This window comes from Guillardia theta (assembly GCF_000315625.1).
Source record: "Guillardia theta CCMP2712 unplaced genomic scaffold GUITHscaffold_12, whole genome shotgun sequence".
Taxonomy (NCBI): Eukaryota; class Cryptophyceae; order Pyrenomonadales; family Geminigeraceae; genus Guillardia; species Guillardia theta.
In genome coordinates, this window is record NW_005434662.1 from 799,842 (window position 1) to 821,902 (window position 22,061).

Below are 22,061 nucleotides of genomic sequence, written 5' to 3' on the forward strand. Positions count from 1 at the left end.
GGGAGGGAGGGGGGTGTCCGTATTCCATACGCACATGCTGCTCAACTCATCAGATACACAAAATCAGCTCAACGTCACACACTTATCCAACGTGTAGAGAATCTCGACGGGGCGGCCTGAGCACGTGGGGTTGACAATGGAGGGTTGAGATCAATCTCACGAGTTTGCCAGGAATCGGCGAAGGAGGAGAAGGGAAGTTAGTAAGGCAGTAGACCGACATGTAATTGGTGCCTTGACTGGTATTGCTCGTGTCAAGCGGCAGACAACTTTGAGGCTTGCATGCTGAAGTGATGGCGGCTCCTGCTATCAGATGGTTTGAAAGAGTCAGGGTTGGCATGAGTGAAAGTATAAAACCTGCTGAATCACATTGGTACACGTCGAATCACTGTAGAAATCTTGTATGATGAGAGAAGTACAGAGCTGTGCGTTGCTTTGAATCGCTAACTTCGTCATATTTTGATTCATTTGAGTGCATCTGCAGCAAACCAAGACAAGCGTCACAAGTCGAGGAGATCATGGACGAGTTCAAAAGCATCTCCAAGACGTACTGCTGCGACGTCGACGAAAACGTCTGATTGGAATAACAGTTGGAACACTTGAAACTTCGTCAGACTCATGTAGACAGCGACGAAGTTGCATACGGTGCTGTCACGACAGTGAGACAATGCTCTGGTGCTGCAAGTGTAGCTCAAGTAGTCCTCACTTGACGGAAGAGCATCCGTGAAAATGTCCTGCATGCAATCAGGACGAGGAATCGTGTCACGGGTATCAAACCATGTAGGGAATGCACTGCGATTGTCCAACCAGATGAATCGCGTTCAGATTGTTAACGCCACAACTGGTTGCCGTCTCTGAGAAGTAACTGTTGTGAGGTCAGTTCAAGCTCCAGAGCGAATAAAGAGTCTACAAGGTCGTGAGGTATGTCGCATCAGGCGTTAGCAAGGACGTCAACTGAGATGGATTTGAGAAGAGCTGGTTGGTACAAATCCTGTGATGCTTTTCTCAGAGAAAAGATGATCAGTAGACAGACAGGAACCTTGACTCATAATAGGTGATCTTGTTGAAGTAGGTCTTCTTCTGGCAATTGAGGGGTGTGCATGGTTGGTCGACCTTCATCAGCTGCAGCAAATTCCGTTGACAAGGTTGCCTCCTCCTCCATCACTCAACTCACGAGAGCATTCCTCGTGGCCTTGCGGTAGATGATCTCGTACGGGTTGGTCGAGCATGTGCTGTCGGTATACCTCTCGATCAGCATCCACTGAGTCGAACACTTGGCCAGACTGCATCTGCAAGTAGCTCAACAAGCGTGAGAGAGGAGCTGGGCGTACTTGGTGTATCTTCCCCCGCACGTCTCAAGCTCGCTCGTCCAATCGATCACAGCTCCGCCTTGCGTGAGAGGACGAGCCCTGCCCAGTTCCTTGTGGTCACGAAGAGAGCAGAGGAGGTCTCATCATACCCCTGGAAGAAGTTGAACTGCTCTGCGGAGTACTGTCTGGATGCGCATGTCGGCTGTGTGCATGAGGAGCACGCGTTGTCAAGTTCGATCTGAACCCATGTAGGACAGGCGGCGGTGGAAGGAGTCTTGGAAGCAGCTGCGCACATCCTGCAGCACAGGAGTCACAGAAGGCGCTGGGGGTGCGAAGCACCAACCCTAACAGCCCCAGCATGTTGTTGGTCACTCTGAGAGCACTGGTAGTTCCACACACTGCCATCCTTCAGCCAATCGAGCACAGGAACCTCCAGCAGCAGACCTGCTCGTCAGCCTCAGGCAGCTCAGCAACGCCAGCCCGCGCGCCATGGCCTTGGCCGTCCCTCCCGCCATCCCTGGGCCTCACACCGGCGCCCTCCCTCCTCCTTCCACCTCCCGCCCCCACCTCTCCTTTCCAAAGCTCTTGGCGCTGCCAGGGGAAGCATGCTAGAGGAGGAGCAACGAGACTCTGAGAGGGGCTCTTGAGACCAGGATGACTCAGGCGGAGAGGTCAGAGGAACGCGGATCAAGCTCCTCATCGACTCGTGTAAGTTTTGTGTTGTGCGCTCATGCACATCGAGCGAGACTGCTGGAAGCGTCGAGAAGAGAGAAAAGGAGTCGATCGACTTGAATTCTATGCTCTATTCTTGCATCGTTGCAGGAAAAAATAAGCATCTTCACGCCCTACGGGATCTAAACTCACCACCTCCCATTCAGGAGCCCCATGATCATTCACCGAACCCGCGTTGGAGATTCTTCTTAGAGTGAACACTCCCTCGAGATGAGTGAGCCTAGCTGAAAACTTGTGTCTGATAACAACAATCAGCATGCGTTGGTGCGAGCCGCAAGCGAACCCACCTGCATGTGCTTTTTGCCTTCTTATCTAACGAACAATATTCTCTGAAATAAACAAGTTCAACAACAAGGGCACGCGATGATGTATGCTTCACCTGCAGCTGATCCCCATGATTGAAGCAACCATGGCGTCAGGTAATTGTATGGTGCTTGTCTGTGAACCATCATCGATTCCCACGAGCAAGGAGAATTCTCCATCAAACAAGAATTTGACCACGTGGGTAACGGCTGCTTTCACTCGGAAAGCTTTCTGGAAGTCTTTCTGGTCTTTGAGATCGATGAGGTAGAACAGTTGCGCACATGGTTGACTTCGGTTGACTTCTATAGCTTCACATCGGTCCGCCTCCTTCGGTGCTGGTACGTTGGCTGCTGCAGGTGCTCTAGGTCGCTCCTGTTGTTCTTCGGCCTCGGCTTCCTGCACACTAGAATTCAGAGCAATCTCATCAAAGCAGAGGCAGGACCAGCATGATGGCATAAGCCGGATCTTCGGAGATCAGATCTGCTGTATCCTCCTCCTCCACCGCTTCTGCCTCCGCCGCCGCCGCCGCTCGATCGAGCTCCTCATACATGACGATGTCGTGTTCAGAAGAATGGGGCGGATGATCCTGCACTTCAGAAACAGGGCCTGACTGTTCGTCATTTAAGAAAGTGAACGAAAGAGGCGCATGCTCAGAGCGAGTGGTAGCAGAAGATCGGTCGAGGGTTTCGTACACGGGTTCACCAATCCTTTCACCAATCACATTGCCCCTGTTCTGATTCGTGCTCCTCATGAAGTCGTTGGCAGATATTCGGCTCCCTGATTGAGCCAACGCATTCACTTCTCGTCGCCGACTTGGCTGGTTGGCATCAAAATCCTCCTGATTGCTGATTTCGTCGTCCATAGGATCATTTGCAATCAACTGAAGTCTTTTCCTGGATTTCTCCAGCTCGGCCATGGCCTTTTGCCTCTTCTTCTCTAGATCTGAGCACATACCCCCAAGAACACAGAGATTGTGCGGACCAAATAGAGCCACACCGCGTCTCATCTCAAAATCCTTGACAAGTACTTTCACACCCGCGGGAGAATTCACGCTCAAATCTCGGATCTCATTCAACTCCAACCCACAAATATTTTCGGTTCCATCCGTGAGAAGTAGTTTCAACATCCTTCCTCTCGTATCTGCCAATCGGTGCTCATTCGGCTCTGAGATGTTGATGACTTCGTCGATCTGAAAATGCTGTTTCACACAGCGACCAACTCGGTCATTTTATTCTTACCTGGAGCACGAATGTTCCGCTCACTGTTTGCTTGTGCATAGACCTTATCCCAGGAGGCAGACAAGCTCTGCCTGACAGTCTGAGATCGGAGTAGAGCGCGAGCTCATAGAGTTCTTTGTCGGCATCTCTCCCCGTTCTTCTACATGCTCGATGTGCCTGCAAGCATTCTCATCTCACACAGCGGTAGTGAAGACCTCACCTGTCGCAGCCAGCCATCCTCGAGATGAAAGCCAAGAGACTTGAGACTTGCTCCCAGGCTCCCAGCCCCACCATCGGCGCCCTCCACTCGCATCCGAGCCTCCTCCTCGTCCAGGTACTGACCCCACAAGATTTCCCGCCAAGTGACTTCCGGAGCTCGACGGTTACAACGGTTTAACGGTTATCATTCAGTCACGGCGCCGCCTGGCCACTACTCTGGCCACTACTTCACTTTTCGGGGAAGAGGGGGGATGAGGCTAGGGGCAATGAGTCATGCCGGGGAGGCGGGAAGGGAGCGCGAGCAGTTGAAGGAGGAGATAAAAGAGAGTTGATCTTGTTGTGTGTATGTTTGATTTCAGTTGATGGTTGTTCCTGCATTCTTGTCTCTCGTTTTCTAGTGCATTTGCTCTCACTGTTGATGTGGGTCACTCTCGCTTTTTCAAACGCAAGCTGAACCTTTTGTGATGTTGAATCTTTGACATGGTTCTTTTTCTTTCGCAGAATCTTTCCGTCAGAATGGATGGGCGAAGAAGAGATGTTTCCAGGCACACTCCAACTCGACTTACAGCCGAAGACCTTCCTCCAATTCAAGTCGTCGTTTACAGAGGAGCGAAGGCAATCGTTCAAAAATTCCCAATAACGACGTTCCTGTACATCCTCGGGCTTTGCCTTATGCTTTTTGCGACTGGAATGATGCCCTCTGAAGGTGCCAACGAGGAATATTCCCGCTTGTTGCAGGAAGCACAGTATGAGACCTCGATGGTGGACCAGCTCGAACGCAAGGTTGCTGCTCATAGCCGGAAGTATCACGAAAGCAGGGGCTTCCTGGGATTCTCTTGCGACAGCTCCTGCATGCGAGCCTATGATAACTTGCAGAAGCTTCAGAAGGAGCTGAAAGAGGCGAAGAGCCAGCAGTTCCAGGCTCTGTCCGAGGCCAAGTCCAAAGTCGGAATCTTGAGTTTGTATGCAGTCGAAGAGGCACGTGAGCTGTTCTGGGGAACGTTCGCTCAAGGGAAGGGTTTTGCTAAGCGAGCCAGCATGTGGGACCTGCTCTTCATGGGCTTGGGTTCAATGGGACGGGACGAGGGCCTCGCGTCATTCATCCTCCGCTTCGTGATACAAGTTCTCTTCAACTTCACACTGGGACTAGTCGGGGCATTGCTGGCGTTTATCTGGTACTTGTGGGATGTGGTCAGGAGCTACCAACCTGATCCCGTGACTGCTGTCGTCTCCTTCCTTCTCTTCTCCATCGCTGCCATCTCCATGGTGGCGACCTACTTGATCGCCCTCTACGGGTCCGTGGCAGCAAGTGGGTACATGATTGTCAGGACTGCCGTCCTGGGCATCGAGAACGGAAACTCCAGAAGTGGTCCTCGGGCTCATATTGGAGGAGGATCCACAGGAGGAGACGACATCTACGTGGGCAAAAGAGTGCGGGTGGTGGGCCTGGCTGCACGCCCCGAATACAACGGAAGGCTTGGGATGGTAACGGGACAGGAAGGAGATAGAATTTTGGTCCAGCTAGACTTCCCAAGTGAGATTCTCCTCAAACTCAAACCTTCAAACATCGACGCTCACGTCGACTGATCCTTCGACACTGGCGTAATAAAGACTTTATAACATACGTCACTCATCCTCAGTCGTTCTCCTTGTCGCCTTCGCCACCCATGTTGAAGCGGATCATCTCTTGTTCTTTCCTCATCAGCAACACGATCACACCGAACATCATCATCCCTCCCATCATCCACCACCCTCCGCCCTCCGCCATCCACGAGGCTGCCATCCCCCCGGCCTGGCCCCCCTCCCCACTTCTCCGTTTCTTCCTAAAAAAATTTCATATATATATGTGAAAATTTTTTCAATTTGTAGGGGCCTTATATAGCAGTACCCACCCTTTCTTGGGTGAAAGTACGTTTTTGGATGGGGTTTGGAGGGGGTGGGTGGTTTTAGAGGGGATTTTAGGTGAATTTTAGGTGAATTTTAGGGTGTTTTTAGGGTATTATTGTTTGTATGTGTTGGTATTATTATTAGGGTGTATTCTGATGTTGATTGTTGTTGGTATTATTATTAGGGTGTATTCTGATGTTGGTATTGTTGTTGGTATTATTATTAGGGTGTATTCTGATGTTGGTATTGTTGTTGGTATTATTATTAGGGTGTATTCTGATGTTGGTGCAAAAGACACGACCAAATCGACAACAGCGACACAGATTCAACTCCTGCCACTCCAAATCGCAAGGTGAAAAGATCTCTTCTTGAAGAATTCGACTTTGAAGCAAACCAACTTGCCACTCTAAGAACACCACCAAGACAACAACAGAATACATCAACGTTCTCCAATCTACAAACCTCCAGTCACAGCCATGGTCACAGTCTCCGTCAAAGCCACAGACTCGGAAGATGAAGAACAACACGCATTCATCACCCGTTGCGCAATCTCGGATATGAAGTTCAACACTATCCCAAACCTCTCCAGATCATTGGACAAGCTGTTCCCAACCGTTGAAGAGTCAGCAAAATCATCTTCAGCCTCCCCCGGGCCCCCTCCACAAACAACACGATCTGTACTCCAGAAACATCATCGAGCGAGCCATCAGAAAACAAGCAGATCTCTTTGTTCAACAGCTCCTCGATTTACCAACTGATTCAGACCTGGATGGATTGTACAAGATCAACAGAACCGAAGTACTGAGATTACAACCTCTACACAAGCGACCCGGGAAAACGTCTTGGTGATGTCATACCGGTGGCAACCGATGTGTTGAACTCATCATGGGACTCGATATCACTCCATCGGACTATCAACAAATTCAAAGCCCCAACACAACCCTCAACCCATTCAACCCGGTTTGGTCATCGATACCACAGCTCTCTACAACAGGCTTCAGACACACATCGATACTCCAACCGCATACGACGGATTCCTCGCAGAGAAGCTCAACCTTGTCGTCCCAGCAAAGGCCGTATTGGACTATATCATCATTGGACAACTCCACATTCAGACCTTCACAGCTCTCGCAGGAATCTTCCTCGCATTCCTTAGTGATTTGCCATCACAGAACATCTACAACGCCGACAAACGCACCTTTACCTCATCATGGGCCGAAGTATACAACTTCCAGCAAATCTACAGATCCCACCTCACAACAACTCTCTACATCATCATCAAGACCTTCCTCATCGATCCGCAGAATACCACAGATATCGACTTTGACTTCCCATATAAGCGTCACTTCCGAGTTCAATTCCGATTCCGATACAGGTCTCGATGTCGACTCTGACTCTGACTCCGACTCCGACGCGTAAAACTTAGAACATCGCGTAAAACTTTAGCCTTCTCCTAATTGACTATATATCAAAATACATTACTACAAACTCAAAACTTTCATGGCAACATCACTGAACATTACACAACATCGTGACAAACACAAATCATTCAAACACAACAGACTTTGTCAAACTTCAGAAACACTTTCCATTCAACCTTGGACGAAATCTCATTCGACTACTTCACCCTAAACCTTAAAATCAACACTGACCTAAACTCTCTCATACTGACTCAGTGAGTCAACGCGATACTTTGCTCAAACTTTCGCCAGAAGAATAAAACTTTTAATCCTGAGGCGGACCCACAAAATACCCCTGAGCCTTGATGGACCCTTGGCCTTAACTGAACCCTTCCACACTAGCCGTTGCACCATAGACCCCCTTGGCCCCACTCTCTATCCCCTTCGACCCCTAGTAGAAGGGACCTTGAAAAATTCTGGACCCCCGGGGGGGGGGGTTATTTTGGTACCATATGTCCCCTAGGTGAACAAGGTTGGTCTTAACCACCCCATTCAGCAATCTTCTTTTCCGGTACACACACACCCCTTCTAAAGATATAAGAAGGAGGGGTGAATTTTACACCTACCCATTCTTTATCCAACCACTACCCGCTTATTTCATGACCACCACCCTCCATTTTACTGTTACCTTACCCCTGGTCCATTGCCTGAATGTCGCTTTTGGGACTCCTCTGGTTTCAGCGTTGCAGGGGAAGAGGTGGAGAGAGGAGGAGAGGAGAGGGCGGAGGGATGGGAGAGAGAGGAGGTATCAAGGAAAGAGCCAATGACACCAGCGTGGAGTCATAGCGGGTGAATGGTAGAAAGACACTTGTGCAGAACAGCACAGCAAGGATGGAGCACTTGGAAAGTTGAGTACAAGTTGACGAGAAATTGAGGCAAGGCAGGGTAAGCTGGGGGGTTTGACAGAGACAGAGAAGTCAGAAAATTCATTAGAATAAACTGTGAGAAATGAGTTGCGCAAGATTAGAGAAGCAGAGGCGTCATCAGATAAGACCAAATGGAAAACAATTGTATAGAATTTGAGCACTTGCAAACTCGTTCTACGATGATGCATCGGAAGACAATATCATTCTAGAAGAGAGCTTTGTGCCTTTGCATTCCTACTCTTTTTGGAGGGTTGTGGAGCAGCAGATGTAAAAAGATGGTTTTGTGTCAGTATGGAGGTGGGTAGTTGTTTACCGTAAACGGAAAGGAAGGCTAAAGTGAGGAAGCGAATCTTTGCATGTGTTTGATCCAATTCTTCTGGTATCTCTTCTCTTGACTCATGCTGTGCTAGCAGGAACAAGAGGTCGCCCATCCCATCAGCGTGCAGCATGTTCTCCCTTCTCATGTCCACCTTCAGCATGTGCTCAGCCTCTGCTTCCGCTGGAAGCGCTGCGAGCCTGGTTCCTGCCTTGTGTTACGATGCTCAGGGATGCTGCGACACAAACGAGGTGCAGGCAGTGAGAGAGAGCGTTGCCAAGTGCGTCAGCACCGACCAGATGGACGCAACAGCAACCAATACATGCTCCGGCTGATCCTCTTCATACCTGTTTCAACTACTCATACATCGTTTCGACAGCAATTTGTTTCGCTCTCAGTCGAATAAAAGTCTTTCTCACACTGATTATATATCAGTGGCTCCCTCTCACGTTAGATGCTCAACGCGTCAAGCACGGTCGTTACAGTGTTTGTTCAAAGTGTCGCACGGTATGCAGCTTTCAACGTACTACAGCAGGGCCTCCAGTTCTGCCACCCCCTCGCTCAGCACGAGGGAAGCACCAGCCTCAATCAGGATGGGACGGTCCGCGTCTCTGCTGTGACCGGGAGCCACAGTTCCGATAGCCTGTGCAGACGCTGAGAAGAGGCTCGATTGACATAAAAACTCTCACCTTAATCCCAGCAGCAACGGCAGCTCGGCAGTCATCGACAGTGTCTCCGAACCTGAGACACTCTTACAGTCGTCCCACACAGCTCCAGAGCTCTTACATCAGCGCTGTGGTGCAGCCAAGATCCGCAAGAACCTTCTTCACAGGCGCAGGGTCTGGTTTGATCTGACGTCCAGTCAGATCCCTTCCGCCGTCTCTCACTTGCTTCCTACCCCATCCTCCATACAACCGCAATGCTGGAAGATGTGTGCAATCCCCATAGTTTGCAGCGCATATTCGCAATCTGACTTTGGCCTTCCCGTCACTATCCCCATCTTGTACTGAGAGGAAATCACTATGCTGCCGGGAGTGAATTATGTTGTAGGTCACCTTTTTCGACAACTCTTCCAACACCTTCAAAGATGGCAAGAGAGTTTCCAACTTCTTCAATCCTGCCGACAGAGATCACGACAACTGTCGCTCTTTCGGTATCAACAAGCACCAGGAGATGTTGGGGTGCCCTGGTAGAGAAGCTCGAACTCCTTCGTCACCTGATCGAGGCACGTCAGCAACCGCAACAGAGCTGATAACTTCTTGTGGACAAGGGTGAACGATAATTACCTCTTCCAGTGTCGGGGAGGACCCGTCAGTCTTCTTGTGAGCGTGAATGAGGTCGTAAGTAAGTTTCCAGTCGTTGTTTGCTCCTCCTCTTGCCTGCACATCGTCTCAGCCTGAACCCAGCCATCCATGACTCTTCACCTTCGCAGCTCCAATATCCTGGTGCGTTATGTTCGCTCCGAAGTGGGCAGCGGTCTTCAGAATAGCTTCTCTGTAGGAGCCCGAGACGTCGACGAGCACACCGTCCATATCCCACAGCAAGCATTCGACATCCTTGTGCTTCCTGAGTTCCTCACAGGCTCCTGCATCGAATCGATCCTTCTCGAAGGAGCGGAGAGCTTCGAAAAGTCTCTCGGTGTCTTCAGGGCGTCCAGCGGAGATACGGATGTTGTTCTGCAGTTGACCTCCTTGCGTTCCAAAGTATCTGGTCAACACCCCCTTCTTGCGGAGGTACTTGTTCATGCCAGCAGCATTCACGCCCTTCACGTCGCAGAGCACGAAGTTTGAGTGCGTCGGGTACGGGCTGAGGAACTTGTAGGCCTTGAGGAACTCTATCGTTCTCTCCCGCTCATTCAGCAGTGAACGAACCGTCACGAGGATTTTCTCCCTATGCTTCAGCGCAGCCCTCGCCATGGCCTCAGCAGCAACATTGACGTTGTATGGCTGCTTGATTGCCAGCATTCGCTCAATGAAATCGGGGTGACCGATAGCGTATCCCACGCGGATCCCAGCAAGACCAGCCCATTTCGAGAAGGTTCTGCAGAGAATGAGGTTAGGGAACTCGTCAAGCAGCTCCTCAGCGGAGACGCCAGCGAAGTCTGAGTAGGCTTCATCGATCACGACAAGGCAGTCTTCCTGGCAAATGACCCTGATGTCTTCGTTGGGAAGAATCGTCCCCGTAGGATTGTTGGGGCTTGGCAGCATCACGAGCTTGCACTTTGTTTCGCGGATGGCCTTGACCACGGCAGGCACATCGACTTGAAAGTTTTCTTTTCTGGGGACTTCGATGATGTTGATGCGCATGATGGTGCCCAGAAACTTGTACATGCCGAACGTCGGGGGACAGATGATGCAAGAGTCAGTGTCCACGAGCCTCATGATAATGTCCAGAATGTCATCAGAGCCGCTTCCTGCCACCACACGATCGGGAGAGATTCCATGCATGGCTGCGATATCCGCCCTCAGGTTAGTCTGGGAGGGATCGGGGTAGATCTGCGCTGAGCAGCCGCTGGAGAAGGACGTGAGGGCAGAGGTCAGCGCCTCCATCATCTCAGTGGGGACCGGATGGAGGTTCTCGTTGGCATCGAGCTTGGCGATCTGGTGAGGAGGGATACCGATCTCGGCTGAGATGACGTCCAGGGGTCGGACAGGCGAGTAGGAGACGCGTGCAAGGTCCTCCCGCACGAACTTCAGAGGCCGCGCCATAATGCCGGAGGAAGTTGGGGAAACAGGGTGTCGGGTACCACCGGTGGTATACAGAACCCCATCTGAAAAGGTACCCCTTTACAGTAAAAGATGGACTCAGCTGGTACGTTCAGAAACCCTATATTTGCACGGAAAGGCAAAGTACCCCACCCCCTCTGAAAAGCTCCAGTAAAACGCAAGCATTGTACCACCCCCATTCACGGATTCCTCCCCACCCCTACCCCCTCAGTTCTGGCAGCAGACAGCTACTTTAGGAGCATGCGCTAGCTTGCCATTTATATTACCAAGCACGACATGCCTGCCATCTAAAATACCACTCGGGCCCGCCCCAACTGGACAAGGTGGAGCCCGTTACATATCCGTTTTGGAGACGGTTACGTATCCCTGCGAAATGGCGTCAACGCCGCGGTGGCAGAGGATAGGGAGGGGAAGAGACGAGATATGGCGACGAAGAGAAAGTGACAGGTGGAGGAGGAGTGAAAGAGAAGGAAAGAGTGATCGAAGAGGACGAGAAGGAAGAGTCACCTGTGGATGTACACATGGCAGGAGCCGCAAGCCTGATTCGAGCGTTCAGCTGCATTTGCAGATATAGCTGTGCTGTAAGGGGAGGGCAAAGGTTAGGGAGCAGAAGACGACAAATTCTAGAATTGAAGAACCAAGCTAAGATGGTAACAGGAGAGGATGTTGGATCAAGTTTGTTGTTTGATCATGCTGCAACGATTTCCACACAACACACAAGACCAAACGTTTTCGGAGAGGACAAGGAGCAGCCGCCATAAAGCGCGTTGCTGATGTTCATGAACTGTTTTAAATGTCGAGTGCTTGAGAGAGATAGAAAAATGTTGTTCATCAGAGCAAGGCAAAAAGGCCACCACACTTCGGTAGGAGTGAGCTGTAACCTGGGATACATTCAGAAATCTGGCGTTGAGAGGATATGATGCAAGGCTCAAAGACATTGATCGGTCATGCCAAACAATCTGCTGACATGCCTTGCAGGTATCTGATTTCCCGCCATGGGTATCCCCAAATTCTTCCGCTGGCTGTCAGAGCGATATCCGCTCATCAACCAGGACATTAAGGCTGGTACAATATTTCCTGAGTTTGATAATCTCTACTTGGACATGAACGGGATCATTCATCCATGTACGCACGGAAACGACGGCGAAGTGGTGAGGATGACGGAGAACGACATGTTCGTGGCCATAGGAAAGTTTGTGGATGAGCTCATGAAGGTGGTGAGGCCACAGAGATTGCTGTTTCTTGCTGTAGATGGCTGTGCTCCTCGCGCAAAGATGAACCAACAAAGGCAGAGAAGGTTTCGTGCTGCGTCTGAACTGTCAAAGTCACTTATGAATGCAAGAGAACGAGGGGAAGAAATTCCGCAGGATCCTTTCGACTCGAATTGCATTACGCCAGGAACACAATTTATGGCCCGTCTGACAAACTTCCTCAACTATTTCATTCAGTCAAAGATCAAGGACGACCCGATATGGGCCAAAGCAAAGATTATTCTGTCTGGAGCTGAAGTGCCTGGTGAAGGTGAACATAAGATTATGGAATACATCCGTCGAGAGAAAAGTCAAGAAAGTTGGCCTTCAAACCTTCGTCACTGTATTTTCGGGAATGATGCCGACTTGATTATGCTCTCTCTCGCGACTCACGAGCCGCACTTTGCGCTCTTAAGGGAAACATATGATGTCAGGCCGCCAAGACGGAACAAAGATGGCACTACCAACAGGCCCAACAAGGCGGAGATAGAGGAGAAGAACCGATCCAAAGGTTTTCAGCTCCTTCATATTGGAATCCTGCGTGATTATCTCTGGTTGGATTTTCAAGATGTGGCTCCGGTGTTTGCTGACAAGGGGGGATTGAACTTGGAACGTATTGTAGATGATTTCGTGTTGATTTGCTATCTCATTGGCAATGACTTCTTGCCGCATCTTCCGTTCTTAGACATTCTCACGGGGGCTCTTAATGATTTGGTACAAATTTACAAAGAGCTGCTCCCAGTCTGGGGCGACTACCTGACCATTTGTGGTGAAATTGATCTGCCGCGGCTGGGAATGCTCTTTCCCAAAGTGGCTGATATTGAACGAAGGGTGTTGAAACAACAGCTTGAAGACTCGAAGGGCGATTCCTCGTTTGGTGGGGGAGAGTTTGACGCAGCGGCATTTCAGGAATATAAGGAAGCCTACTACATGAGGAAATTTGGATTGCGTTCAAATGACGTGGAAGGACACAAAGCTTTGCGGCAACATTACATTGAGGGGATTATGTGGTGCTACAGTTACTATTACAATGGATGCATCTCATGGGGGTGGTTTTATCCGTATCATCATACACCTTTCGCTTCAGACTTGATTGAACTCGAAGAGATGGAGATATCATTCGATTTGGGAAAGCCTTTCAAACCCTTTCAACAGCTTCTTGGTGTCCTACCCATTGCTAGTCGCAAATTGCTCCCTGATGCGTACGCTTGTCTCATGGACAGCGCAGTTTCCCCGTTGAATCGAGCAGGTTTCTACCCTTTGGACTTCGAGGTGGACATGGAGGGGAAGAAATTTGAGTGGGAGGGGATTGCTGTCATTCCCTTCATCGATGCTGATCTGCTTGTGACCGAGCACGACAAAGTTTCAGAGGTTCTACTCTCTGATGAGGAAAAGAAACGAAACTGCTTTGGCTACAACAAGTTGTATGAGTATGATGAAAGCGTCTTGGATCAACTCCCTTCTCCCATTCCCAACTTGCCAGATCTCATTCCAACATGCTGTCGGATTTCTCAGTACAATTGGCCAGAATTTGCCATTGAGAGAGGTGGACGATTCTTGCCAGTCCTTTGCGACGGCGTGAAGGTCGGTAAAGACAGTGAGGCTGGATTCCCATCACTCTTTTCTTGTCCACATAAATTTCACCACGAGATTATGAATGCGAAAGTTAACATTTTCGGGAGGCCGAGCAGTCGAGACTCAGTTGTCATCGTCTTCGATGAGATTCCACAGAGATCCGCAACGGAGTTCCAGGATCTGATTGGCAGCGAGTTTCTCGTTGGGTGGCCTTACCTTACTGATTGTTCCATTCGCTCTGTGTCTGATAGCAACTGGACCATCAAAGGCCCTCATGGAAACGTGAATATCAGGAAGAAACCGGAGGAGACCTCGTGGAAGTTTTCAAGGGATTCGGAGTTACACCGCAGTAATATTTTGACGAAGAAGGGCATAGACGTGGGGCCGATCGATGTTGTGCTGGATGTAGCATTTATCAATGGAAAGGTGCTGTCACCCCATGGGAAAATCATGAAGAGGTTTGAAGAAAAGTCGTCAGAAATTCCATGGCAGCTTTCGTCAACCTGTGCACCGGAACTCCAGAAGAAGCTTGAAGACAGTCAAAAAGACTTCAAGTCGACCTACCCTATCGGCTCCAAAGTCATTTGCCTACGCAAACCGCTCCGTGGTGAAGTATGCACTGTCAAGGATAACGCCAACGGCAGTTTGCTCGTTGAACTGACTGTCACTCCAAGCGTAAGAAATGCTGCTTTATTCATATAAATATTGGCTGACTTGCTTTGCAGGTGAAATATGAAGAGCAATTCTTTGGAGAAAGATTGTTGGCTGATGATGATATGGCTTGGTTTGACATCCAGCAAGTTTCGAGGGCATTACGCATCTCAGGTCTGGTCATGTCCAGAATCACCAGTTCGCTGAGAATGAAAGGAGGAGATGATGTAGGGCTGAACATCAAATTTGACAAGAAGAATTTTTGCATGCCAGGCTACGCAAGGAAAACGGGTACCCAATGGGAGTTGTCACAGAAAGCTTTTGATGTCATTGGCGAGTACAAAGAAAAGTTTCCACTCCTCTTTTCAGGCCTTGCTCAGGCAGACAGTGATATGCGAGAGATCGACCCGGCTAAGATTTTCAAAGACGCAGAAGATCCTTCGTCGTACCTCACGCAGATCAAGAAGTGGATCAAGAGCAAAGAGATCGCAAGACTCCCCCTGATCTCGGCGAGTGTAGTCGCATGTGGCACTCACATCATCGAGAAGATAGAAGTCTGTGCAGATGCACTTATTGAGATGGTCAAGAAAGCTGTCAAAGTCACGAAGAAGGAAAACTTGAGACCTGCAGATGTCATCTTGCCGCGACATGATGTCGTCCCAGCGGCTGTCTCCAGCGATCTTCAGCAGCTGGAAGCTGGTGACCGAGTGGTGAACGTGCTGGCAGGAGGTCCGATCCCTCTCGGAGCGAAAGGGACGGTCGTCTGTGTCGAATCTTCATTCGTCGACGTTGTCTTTGACCACAAGGTCGTGTCACTCAACACGCTCGGGGGGAGGTGCTCGGAGTTCAGGGGCTACAGAATGAACGCGGAGAGCGTCTTGTGCCTGAGCGACCGATCGAGGAACAAGCACAAGCTGTCGACGGAAGCCAGTTGGAAGAATAGCATCCTTGGGAACAACAAGTTCCACGAGTCCAATCAAGCGCCGAGGCAGCACGTGAACAGGAACGCCGTTCGCAGTGCTCCTGCTCCTAACCCTCATGCTGGCAACGGTGTCAAGATCCTTCAGCACCAGGTCAACGGGCAGAGTCGCGAGGTGTTTCAAGACAGCGCCATCATTGCCGCGGGATCGGCTCATCATCATGCTCCGGTCTTCCCGCAGGATCCGGCGGTCATCAGCGCGACCCCAATGATTCCTCGTCCTCTAGCTCCTGCTCCTGGTCCTGCTCAGGGTCAAAACGACTTCGCGGGACTACATCGAATGCTCGGGCGCATGAACATCTCGACGTCACTTCCACATGAAGGCCATGCAGGTGAGAGGAGGGTGTCGAAGCTCCATGCTCGCTGACCGACCTGTAGCTCGGATGGGACACCACCCTCCTCCTCCTTCCATGCCGTTCGACAGTGCGATCATAGCCACAGGCTCTGTTTCCATCGGAGCTCCCGTTAGCGCTCCTCCTCCTCATACCCCTCAGCCCATGTCAAGAGCAGGTGAGATCCTAAATTCTCCCTCTGTTGTTCTCATCTCCTCCTCCAGCTGCTCGCGCTGCCTACTACTCGCAAGGGCGCGGAGGGCAGCACATGCCCATGGCGGAGAGGGGAGGCTACGGCGCGATGCCTCACGCGCCTCCTGCCGACATGTCGCATGCTCGAGGCCGCGGTCATCACAACTCGACGCCACGGGAGGGACAAGCGGATCGAGGGATGCCGCGGGGACGAGGAGGATACCGAGGACAGCGGGGGCGGGGGCGGGGGCGGGGGCGGGGGCACGCTTGAGAGCCTCATGCATTGACAAGTGGAAGGGCAGCGAAGAGAAGACAGTCGACGTCCTCGAGGGCTGAGCTGCAGCGTCAGCCACCGAGAAAGGGAGAAAGAGGAGGAGGAGACCTCTTTGCAGAACTTCAAATTTTCCGAGGATGCCTTCGTCGTTCTCGTCCTCCTGGCCGGCAGCGTGAGCTGGAGGAACAAGACAGGACCAGCTACTAGGAAAGAGCTAAAGTTGGCGCGGGCCCGGAGCTGGAGGTAGGCCTGAGGCAGCAGGTCAGCAGCAGCTGGAGGAGAGTCTTCCCTATTCGCCTCGTCCATGCGGCGTTGGAGCCTGCCGACCGCTGCGAGGAAGTCGCGGAGGGAAGAGCTGGAGGGCTGCTGGGCAGTGAGCTGAGAGAGGTGACATGCCTCCAGCACCTCGAGTCGTAGAACTCGGTGAATGAAGTCGCTGTTACTGGAGGAGGAGAAGGATTCTTGAATCTGCTTGCGCTGCTCTGCCATGAGCCGCAGGCAGCTGGAGCGTGAAAACACCTCAAGGATGGCGCCAGCTGCGACTGCCTCCTCGTAGACCTCGTAGCTCGCCGCCGTAGCCATCCGCTCGCCCATCTGCCCGTGGAAAGTTAGCTGCAGCCGAGCTGAGGGGGTTGACGCGCCTTCTGCTCAAGGTCTCCAGCTGACACCAAGGACAAAGACCCTCCAGTCCAGCTGCTCAGCCACTCGCTGATGTCCTGCCGTTTCCGTGTGAACAGAGGAGAAACAAAGGGGAGGAGGAAGAGGAGGGAGAATGGGAGGAGGTGGCGGCGGTGGTGGTGGAATTTCTTGACCTTCCTCGCGCTCCCCCCGAGCACGTGGAGCGAGACGTTCATGAGTCGAAGTTGCAACACAAGCTGGGAGGTGATGGGGTTGAGAATCTCCTCCTCTCCTCCCTCCTCCTCCTCCTTCCTCCCCGAAGGCTCCTCGTCCCCTTCCGCTCCCCCAGGAAAGCTCTTCAGATAGAAGACTAGACGGCAGGAGCCGCGCTTCCAGTCCCTCTTGTTCAGGAGCACGAGAGCCTCCCCCACGTCTTCGCATGCAGTTACCGGCACGACCGTCCCGTCTGGCATGCGCAGCTCTTGTACTGCACCACCCTCCAGGAGCAGGAGGAACCAGCACAGGGAAACAGAGGACACACGGTCTGAGAGGCGTCGGAGGAAGAGGGGGAGGAGGCTGCCGTCTCTCCAGAGCTGGTGGGTAGAATGGAGGAGGATACCAACTTCCATCTGCAACAAGTGAGCGGAAGGAGAAAGAGAACTGGTGCTTACCTCAAGTCGCCTGCTGGCTGGAGGAGGAGGGGAGGGAAAAAACCGAGGAGGAGAGTCCCACAAGTAGATTGCGTCCTCCGACTGACCTCCAGGCCTGATCTGAAGAGGTGAGAACCTGAGGTTCTGCCCGCGGAGTTTGGCAGTGATGACGTAGCTGGCTTCCTTGCTGGGGGTGAACGAGCTGGGGAAATTCTCAGCTCGAGAGGAGAAGAAGGAGACGAGGACCAAAAGAGAGCGTGGGGGAGGCGGAGGGGGAGGAGGAGGAGACTCTGTGTGCTGGAGTCTTGCGGGGAGACGTCCAGGTGAAAGTCGAGCAGGTGGGAGGATTGAAGGTCGCAGGCGCAGTTGAAGGAGGAGCGGAAGAGGATGAGGATGAAGAAGGTGGGACCGCGGGATGTGGTTCCACGAAACACCTGAGACAACAGAGAGGCGGAGAGGTTAGGAGCGGAGAAGCGAAGTGGAGCAATTGGATGCAAAGAGGAAGGGGAAGGGGAAGGGGAAGGAAGGGGGTGGGCCAGTTCACTGACCTGGAGGGTTGAAGTGTACGGGCAGACTATCTCTTGCTCAAAGAGCAGGTTGCAAGCAAGAGATCGAAGAATCTCTGAGGGGCGGGGAGCAGAGTCAGTCTCTGCCTCCCCCTCTAGCCTTCTCTTCCATCGCTCCTCCTCCTCCTCCTCCATCGCTTCCTCCTCCTCATCCTCCTTGCCCCGAGGTCCCGAGGAGAGGAGGTGTGAGCGCATGGAAGAGAGTCTCGAGCACAGGCGGCGGAACATCTTCTCTTCCTCCTCCTTGAGCCTCAGCCGATAGAAGGGAGGGCGAGAGCTGAGGAGAAACTCCAGCTGAGCTCCATCGCTCTCCTGCCTCTCCATGGTCAGCAGCGTGCGAGCGCGATGGGGCGACCAGCGCAGGAGCAAGTCGCCAACGTCTGCGTCCCCTCGCAGCTCCAGCCTCTTCCCCTCCCGCAGCTCCGGGGAGCTGCTGACATACTCCTTGGAGCGGATGGAGAGGATGAAGGAGCCGCGGGGGACGGGGAGCTGGAAGGAGCCGTCCTGCTCGTTGGGTGCGACCGCCCAGACGTCGCTGCCGCTGCGAAGCTCAACGATGACGTTGCGGAGAGGAAGCGCGCGGCGAGGGGAGGAGGAGGAAGACTCTCGGACGACTATCCGTCCTTGCACGACTACTCGCTGAGGGATCAGAAAGACGGTGATCACCTGCGGGAGAAATAAGGATGGAGAGCGGGAAGAGAAGGAAGTAAAGGGAAGGGAGGAGGAGGAGGAAAGGTCGGCTGGAGCTTGGAGAAAGATAAAGAATGAAAATGATTGAGCCAGGAAGACGGGCAGGGCAGAGTGCAAGGATTCGAAGGATGGAGGAGGAGAGGAGAAGTAGAAGTAGAAGTCGACTACCTGACCATCGCTGAGGTCTTCTGGGATGTCAACCACTTGTTCATTATCCTGATATCCTTCACATGAAAACTTCACCCTGACAAAATGATTCATTCTCCTCTCCTCCTTCTCTCCCCTCTCTCCTCTCCCCTCTCCCCGTTCTCTCTTTCGTCCTCGCTCTCAACCTGCCATGACTCACCGGTACCTCGAGTCGACAAGGAGGACAAGATCATCCGAAATGAAGTCGTACGACCCAAGGAAGGAGCGACTTGCACCAGCCCCTCCTTCCCTCCCCTGATAGCTTCCCTCCTCCTCGCCCTCCTCCTCGCCCTCCTCCTCGCCTCCTCCCTCCTTCTCTCTGCCCTGATGCTCGACGCCTCCCTTGACGATGTAGAAATCGGCGGTGACCTTGTGGACTCGCTGATTTGTAGTTTGATCTATCACCTCGAACTGAAATATTGTCAGCATGATGTGAATGTAAGATTCGAAGTCGCCATGGTAACTAACACCACGTCTCAATCATCATCATCGTCGTCGTCATCGTCGTCATCATCATCACCGCCACTACCATCATCATCACTGCTATCATCATCATCACCGCCGCCGCCGCCACCACCACCACCACCATCATCATCATCATCGTCATCATCGTCATCATCACCACCACCACCATCGTTTTCATAGCCGTCCTGTTCGAAGCACCTGCACATCTCGAGCTGCGCGGATGAAAGTTGAGATGGCAGGTAGGAGCATCTGTTTCAGCGCTCCTTCAAACCTCCGCACAACCTCCGCAGGATCCGGGAAATGTTCTTCCTCCAACTTGGAAAACAGCTTCTTCCTTCCTCCACCCTCCCCAGGGAATCCTGACAGCTCCACCTCGAAGCTTCCTATCCTCGGCTTCCTCCTCTCCCTCTTCTCCTCGTTCCCGTACACCCTCACCAGTCGACTTCGCTCTTCCAGCAGCTCCTTCACCTGGCAGAAAATCTTCTCGAAAGTCTTGGAGGATCTGCAACACTGTCATCTCCTTCGCCTCCTCTGCCCATCCTCCTGCCTCCTCCTCCTCCTTCCCTCCCCTTCCCTATCCTGTCCTCCCTGTCTTTCTCCTCCTCACCCAGAGAGGGAGAAGGAAGGCCTAGCAGCAGTGCAGTACTCCACATGCACTTGGAACGGACGGAAGAGTTTCTTCTCCAGCATCCATTCTTGCACCTGCCCGTAGTCAGCGCATGTCACGCCTGCCACGTCACCTCACGGTCTCCACAAGCGCCTGCGTCCTGAAGACTGTCCTGTTCACCGTCTTACAGACGCTCCTCAGCCCCCAGCCGTTTTTGTCGTTGCGATAGAGGGAGCACACCACCGCGTCCCCAACGGCTCCTTGCTCGCCCGACAGCATGTTCACGTCATAGGAGCAGATCATCTCTTGCAGATCCGACTTCATGACGTGCAGCGACACGGAGGTCTCCTGCTGCTGTGGCAGCCTCTCGTTGGACTTGAGGAAGAAGACGATGTGGGTGACGAAAGTGGAGATGGCTTCCACGTTCATGCATATCCTCGGCGGCGCCTCGGGTGTCCTCGTTCTGTAGATGATCTTTGAGCTCGTCGCTCTCCTGTGCTGATGAGAGACAATCTCCAGCGGGCGGAGCTTGTCGTCGAACAGGATGCAGAAGAGATTGAAGCAAGGAGAGTTGGTGATGTAGAAATGGATGTAGTCCACACCTACGCTCTCCGAGATGGGAGCATCCGAATAATCGTCAACAACTAGGAATGACGAGCACCTGCTACTGAAAGGATTGTGGTCACTCTGTGACATCGAGGACAGCGAAGCAAAGCTCTCAGCACGATCGATGAGTACAGGAAGGCTCTGCGCTCGTTTCCCATACACGACGTTCTTAGCAGATTTTTTCCTGAGCCGGATCGCGTCCACTAAGACCCGATCAGACTCTTGGCGTCTGATCTCGGGAGCAGGCATGTTGAACCTGGGAGCCCGAGGCAGCCTCCCACTTCAGCCCTTGAACCTGAGCGAGATCGTTCTCAGTGACAGTATCGTTGGTATACTCCCCACCCCACCACCACCACCACTGACTACCACTATCCCTCTCCTTCCCTCGTCTCTCTCTCTCTCTTTCTCTCTCTCTCTCTTTCTCTCTCTCTCTCTCTCTCTCTCTGTCTCTGTCTCTGTCTCACTGTATCTGTCCTCCCTTCCCCCCCTCTTCCTTCGCTTCTCACAGAGATTTCTACTGCTTGCCATTGCTTGACAAGCTTTGTCAACCCCAAACACTCTACCCCATGAACACCACCCATCTGACCTGAGCACTACCCGTCTGAATGCTCAAGTACCCTTCTATCAAGTACCCCTACCTATATTTTTGACAATTTATTGCTCTGATCGAACCCCCAAAGTCAGAACTTCGGAAACAAAATTCACCACCACCCAGCCAATTCATTGCTATACCCCCTCCTATTGATAGACTACCCCTGTGTCCTGTCAAGTTTTCACACCATCATCATGGCAACCCACCTTCAGACCCCTGCTTTTCCCCTTGGAAGGAGCTCTAAAGTAGGGTAGGGTTATTGCAAAGGTGCGGGTGGTGCCATTGAGATGGACTCATAGAGAGACAGGTGGGTAGTCAAGTGAATGGATATATGGTGGGTAGTGAATCCACTGGGGTTATCGCGCTTAGCTGGGGTGGTATCAAAGGAAATTTTTGGGGGTACAATTCGTAGAAGGAAGGGGTGGTAAATTTCTAGGCTGGGTGGGTGAGAAATGATTTAGTTCTAAGGGGTGGGGTGAGCATTTTGAGTAAAATTTGTATGTGGTGGCGTCCGCGGCTGATGGCGGGGAGGAGGGAAGAGGAAGAGGAGGAAGACGCGAGAGGAAGAGGAGAGAGGAGATGATCGCACCTTCTTCTGTACAGAACTTTCATGCACTCACCCATCCCGCCCTCTGAATCCCCCCATGGCTCTCTTGTTCAGTTGACGGAAGTGCAAGAGCACAGGATTGCAACGCGAGCACAGGGGGAGGCCTCGCCTCAAGAAGTGAATCCGAATTGCAGGAGCCTTGACTTGAGGGGATTTACCTGAAACATTTCACTCCTGTACTTGTTTAG

General features: G+C 52.1%; 8 protein-coding genes across 8 annotated transcripts; 4 read left to right on the forward strand and 4 right to left on the reverse strand.

The window, feature by feature from the left end:
- Nucleotides 1-3,240: 3,240 nt before the first annotated feature.
- Nucleotides 3,241-3,534, reverse strand: GUITHDRAFT_51889 (hypothetical protein; the record flags this gene model as incomplete). Its single annotated transcript, XM_005838190.1, has 1 exon — nt 3,241-3,534. A coding segment is annotated over one exon (294 nt), but the record flags the coding sequence as incomplete, so codon positions are not given.
- A 743-nt stretch (nt 3,535-4,277) lies between these two features.
- GUITHDRAFT_151026 (hypothetical protein) lies at nt 4,278-5,401 on the forward strand. The gene has a single exon (XM_005838191.1). It carries the CDS (start codon nt 4,295-4,297, stop codon nt 5,363-5,365), a length of 1,071 nt encoding a protein of 356 aa, XP_005838248.1. The 5' UTR covers nt 4,278-4,294; the 3' UTR covers nt 5,366-5,401.
- Nucleotides 5,402-6,550: 1,149 nt separating this feature from the next.
- GUITHDRAFT_134757 (hypothetical protein) lies at nt 6,551-7,059 on the forward strand (the record flags this gene model as incomplete). Its single annotated transcript, XM_005838192.1, has 2 exons — nt 6,551-6,625; nt 6,667-7,059. The coding sequence occupies 2 exons, from the start codon at nt 6,551-6,553 to the stop codon at nt 7,057-7,059; spliced, it is 468 nt and encodes a 155-aa protein (XP_005838249.1).
- Nucleotides 7,060-8,347: 1,288 nt separating this feature from the next.
- GUITHDRAFT_103187 (hypothetical protein) lies at nt 8,348-8,642 on the forward strand (the record flags this gene model as incomplete). Its single annotated transcript, XM_005838193.1, has 2 exons — nt 8,348-8,370; nt 8,405-8,642. 2 exons carry the CDS (start codon nt 8,348-8,350, stop codon nt 8,640-8,642), a joined length of 261 nt encoding a protein of 86 aa, XP_005838250.1.
- A 563-nt stretch (nt 8,643-9,205) lies between these two features.
- GUITHDRAFT_46404 (hypothetical protein) lies at nt 9,206-9,857 on the reverse strand (the record flags this gene model as incomplete). The annotated part of the gene is made up of 5 exons (XM_005838194.1): nt 9,206-9,313; nt 9,363-9,424; nt 9,475-9,523; nt 9,594-9,686; nt 9,732-9,857. Coding segments are annotated over 5 exons (438 nt in total), but the record flags the coding sequence as incomplete, so codon positions are not given.
- A 228-nt stretch (nt 9,858-10,085) lies between these two features.
- GUITHDRAFT_151027 (hypothetical protein) lies at nt 10,086-11,025 on the reverse strand (the record flags this gene model as incomplete). The annotated part of the gene is made up of 1 exon (XM_005838195.1): nt 10,086-11,025. A coding segment is annotated over exon 1 (788 nt), but the record flags the coding sequence as incomplete, so codon positions are not given.
- A 1,003-nt stretch (nt 11,026-12,028) lies between these two features.
- Nucleotides 12,029-12,828, forward strand: GUITHDRAFT_157234 (hypothetical protein; the record flags this gene model as incomplete). Its single annotated transcript, XM_005838196.1, has 2 exons — nt 12,029-12,712; nt 12,754-12,828. 2 exons carry the CDS (start codon nt 12,029-12,031, stop codon nt 12,826-12,828), a joined length of 759 nt encoding a protein of 252 aa, XP_005838253.1.
- A 4,066-nt stretch (nt 12,829-16,894) lies between these two features.
- On the reverse strand, nt 16,895-20,923 carry GUITHDRAFT_134760 (hypothetical protein; the record flags this gene model as incomplete). The annotated part of the gene is made up of 11 exons (XM_005838197.1): nt 16,895-17,002; nt 17,099-17,533; nt 17,576-17,669; nt 17,691-17,756; nt 17,801-17,988; nt 18,103-18,786; nt 18,979-19,054; nt 19,157-19,407; nt 19,660-19,963; nt 20,069-20,163; nt 20,207-20,923. 11 exons carry the CDS (start codon nt 20,921-20,923, stop codon nt 16,895-16,897), a joined length of 3,018 nt encoding a protein of 1,005 aa, XP_005838254.1.
- Nucleotides 20,924-22,061: the final 1,138 nt, after the last annotated feature.

Coding starts and splice junctions, on each gene's coding strand:
- GUITHDRAFT_151026 (XM_005838191.1), top strand. CDS start 4,295: ATGGATGGGCGAAGAAGAGATGTTTCCAGGCACACTCCAACTCGACTT.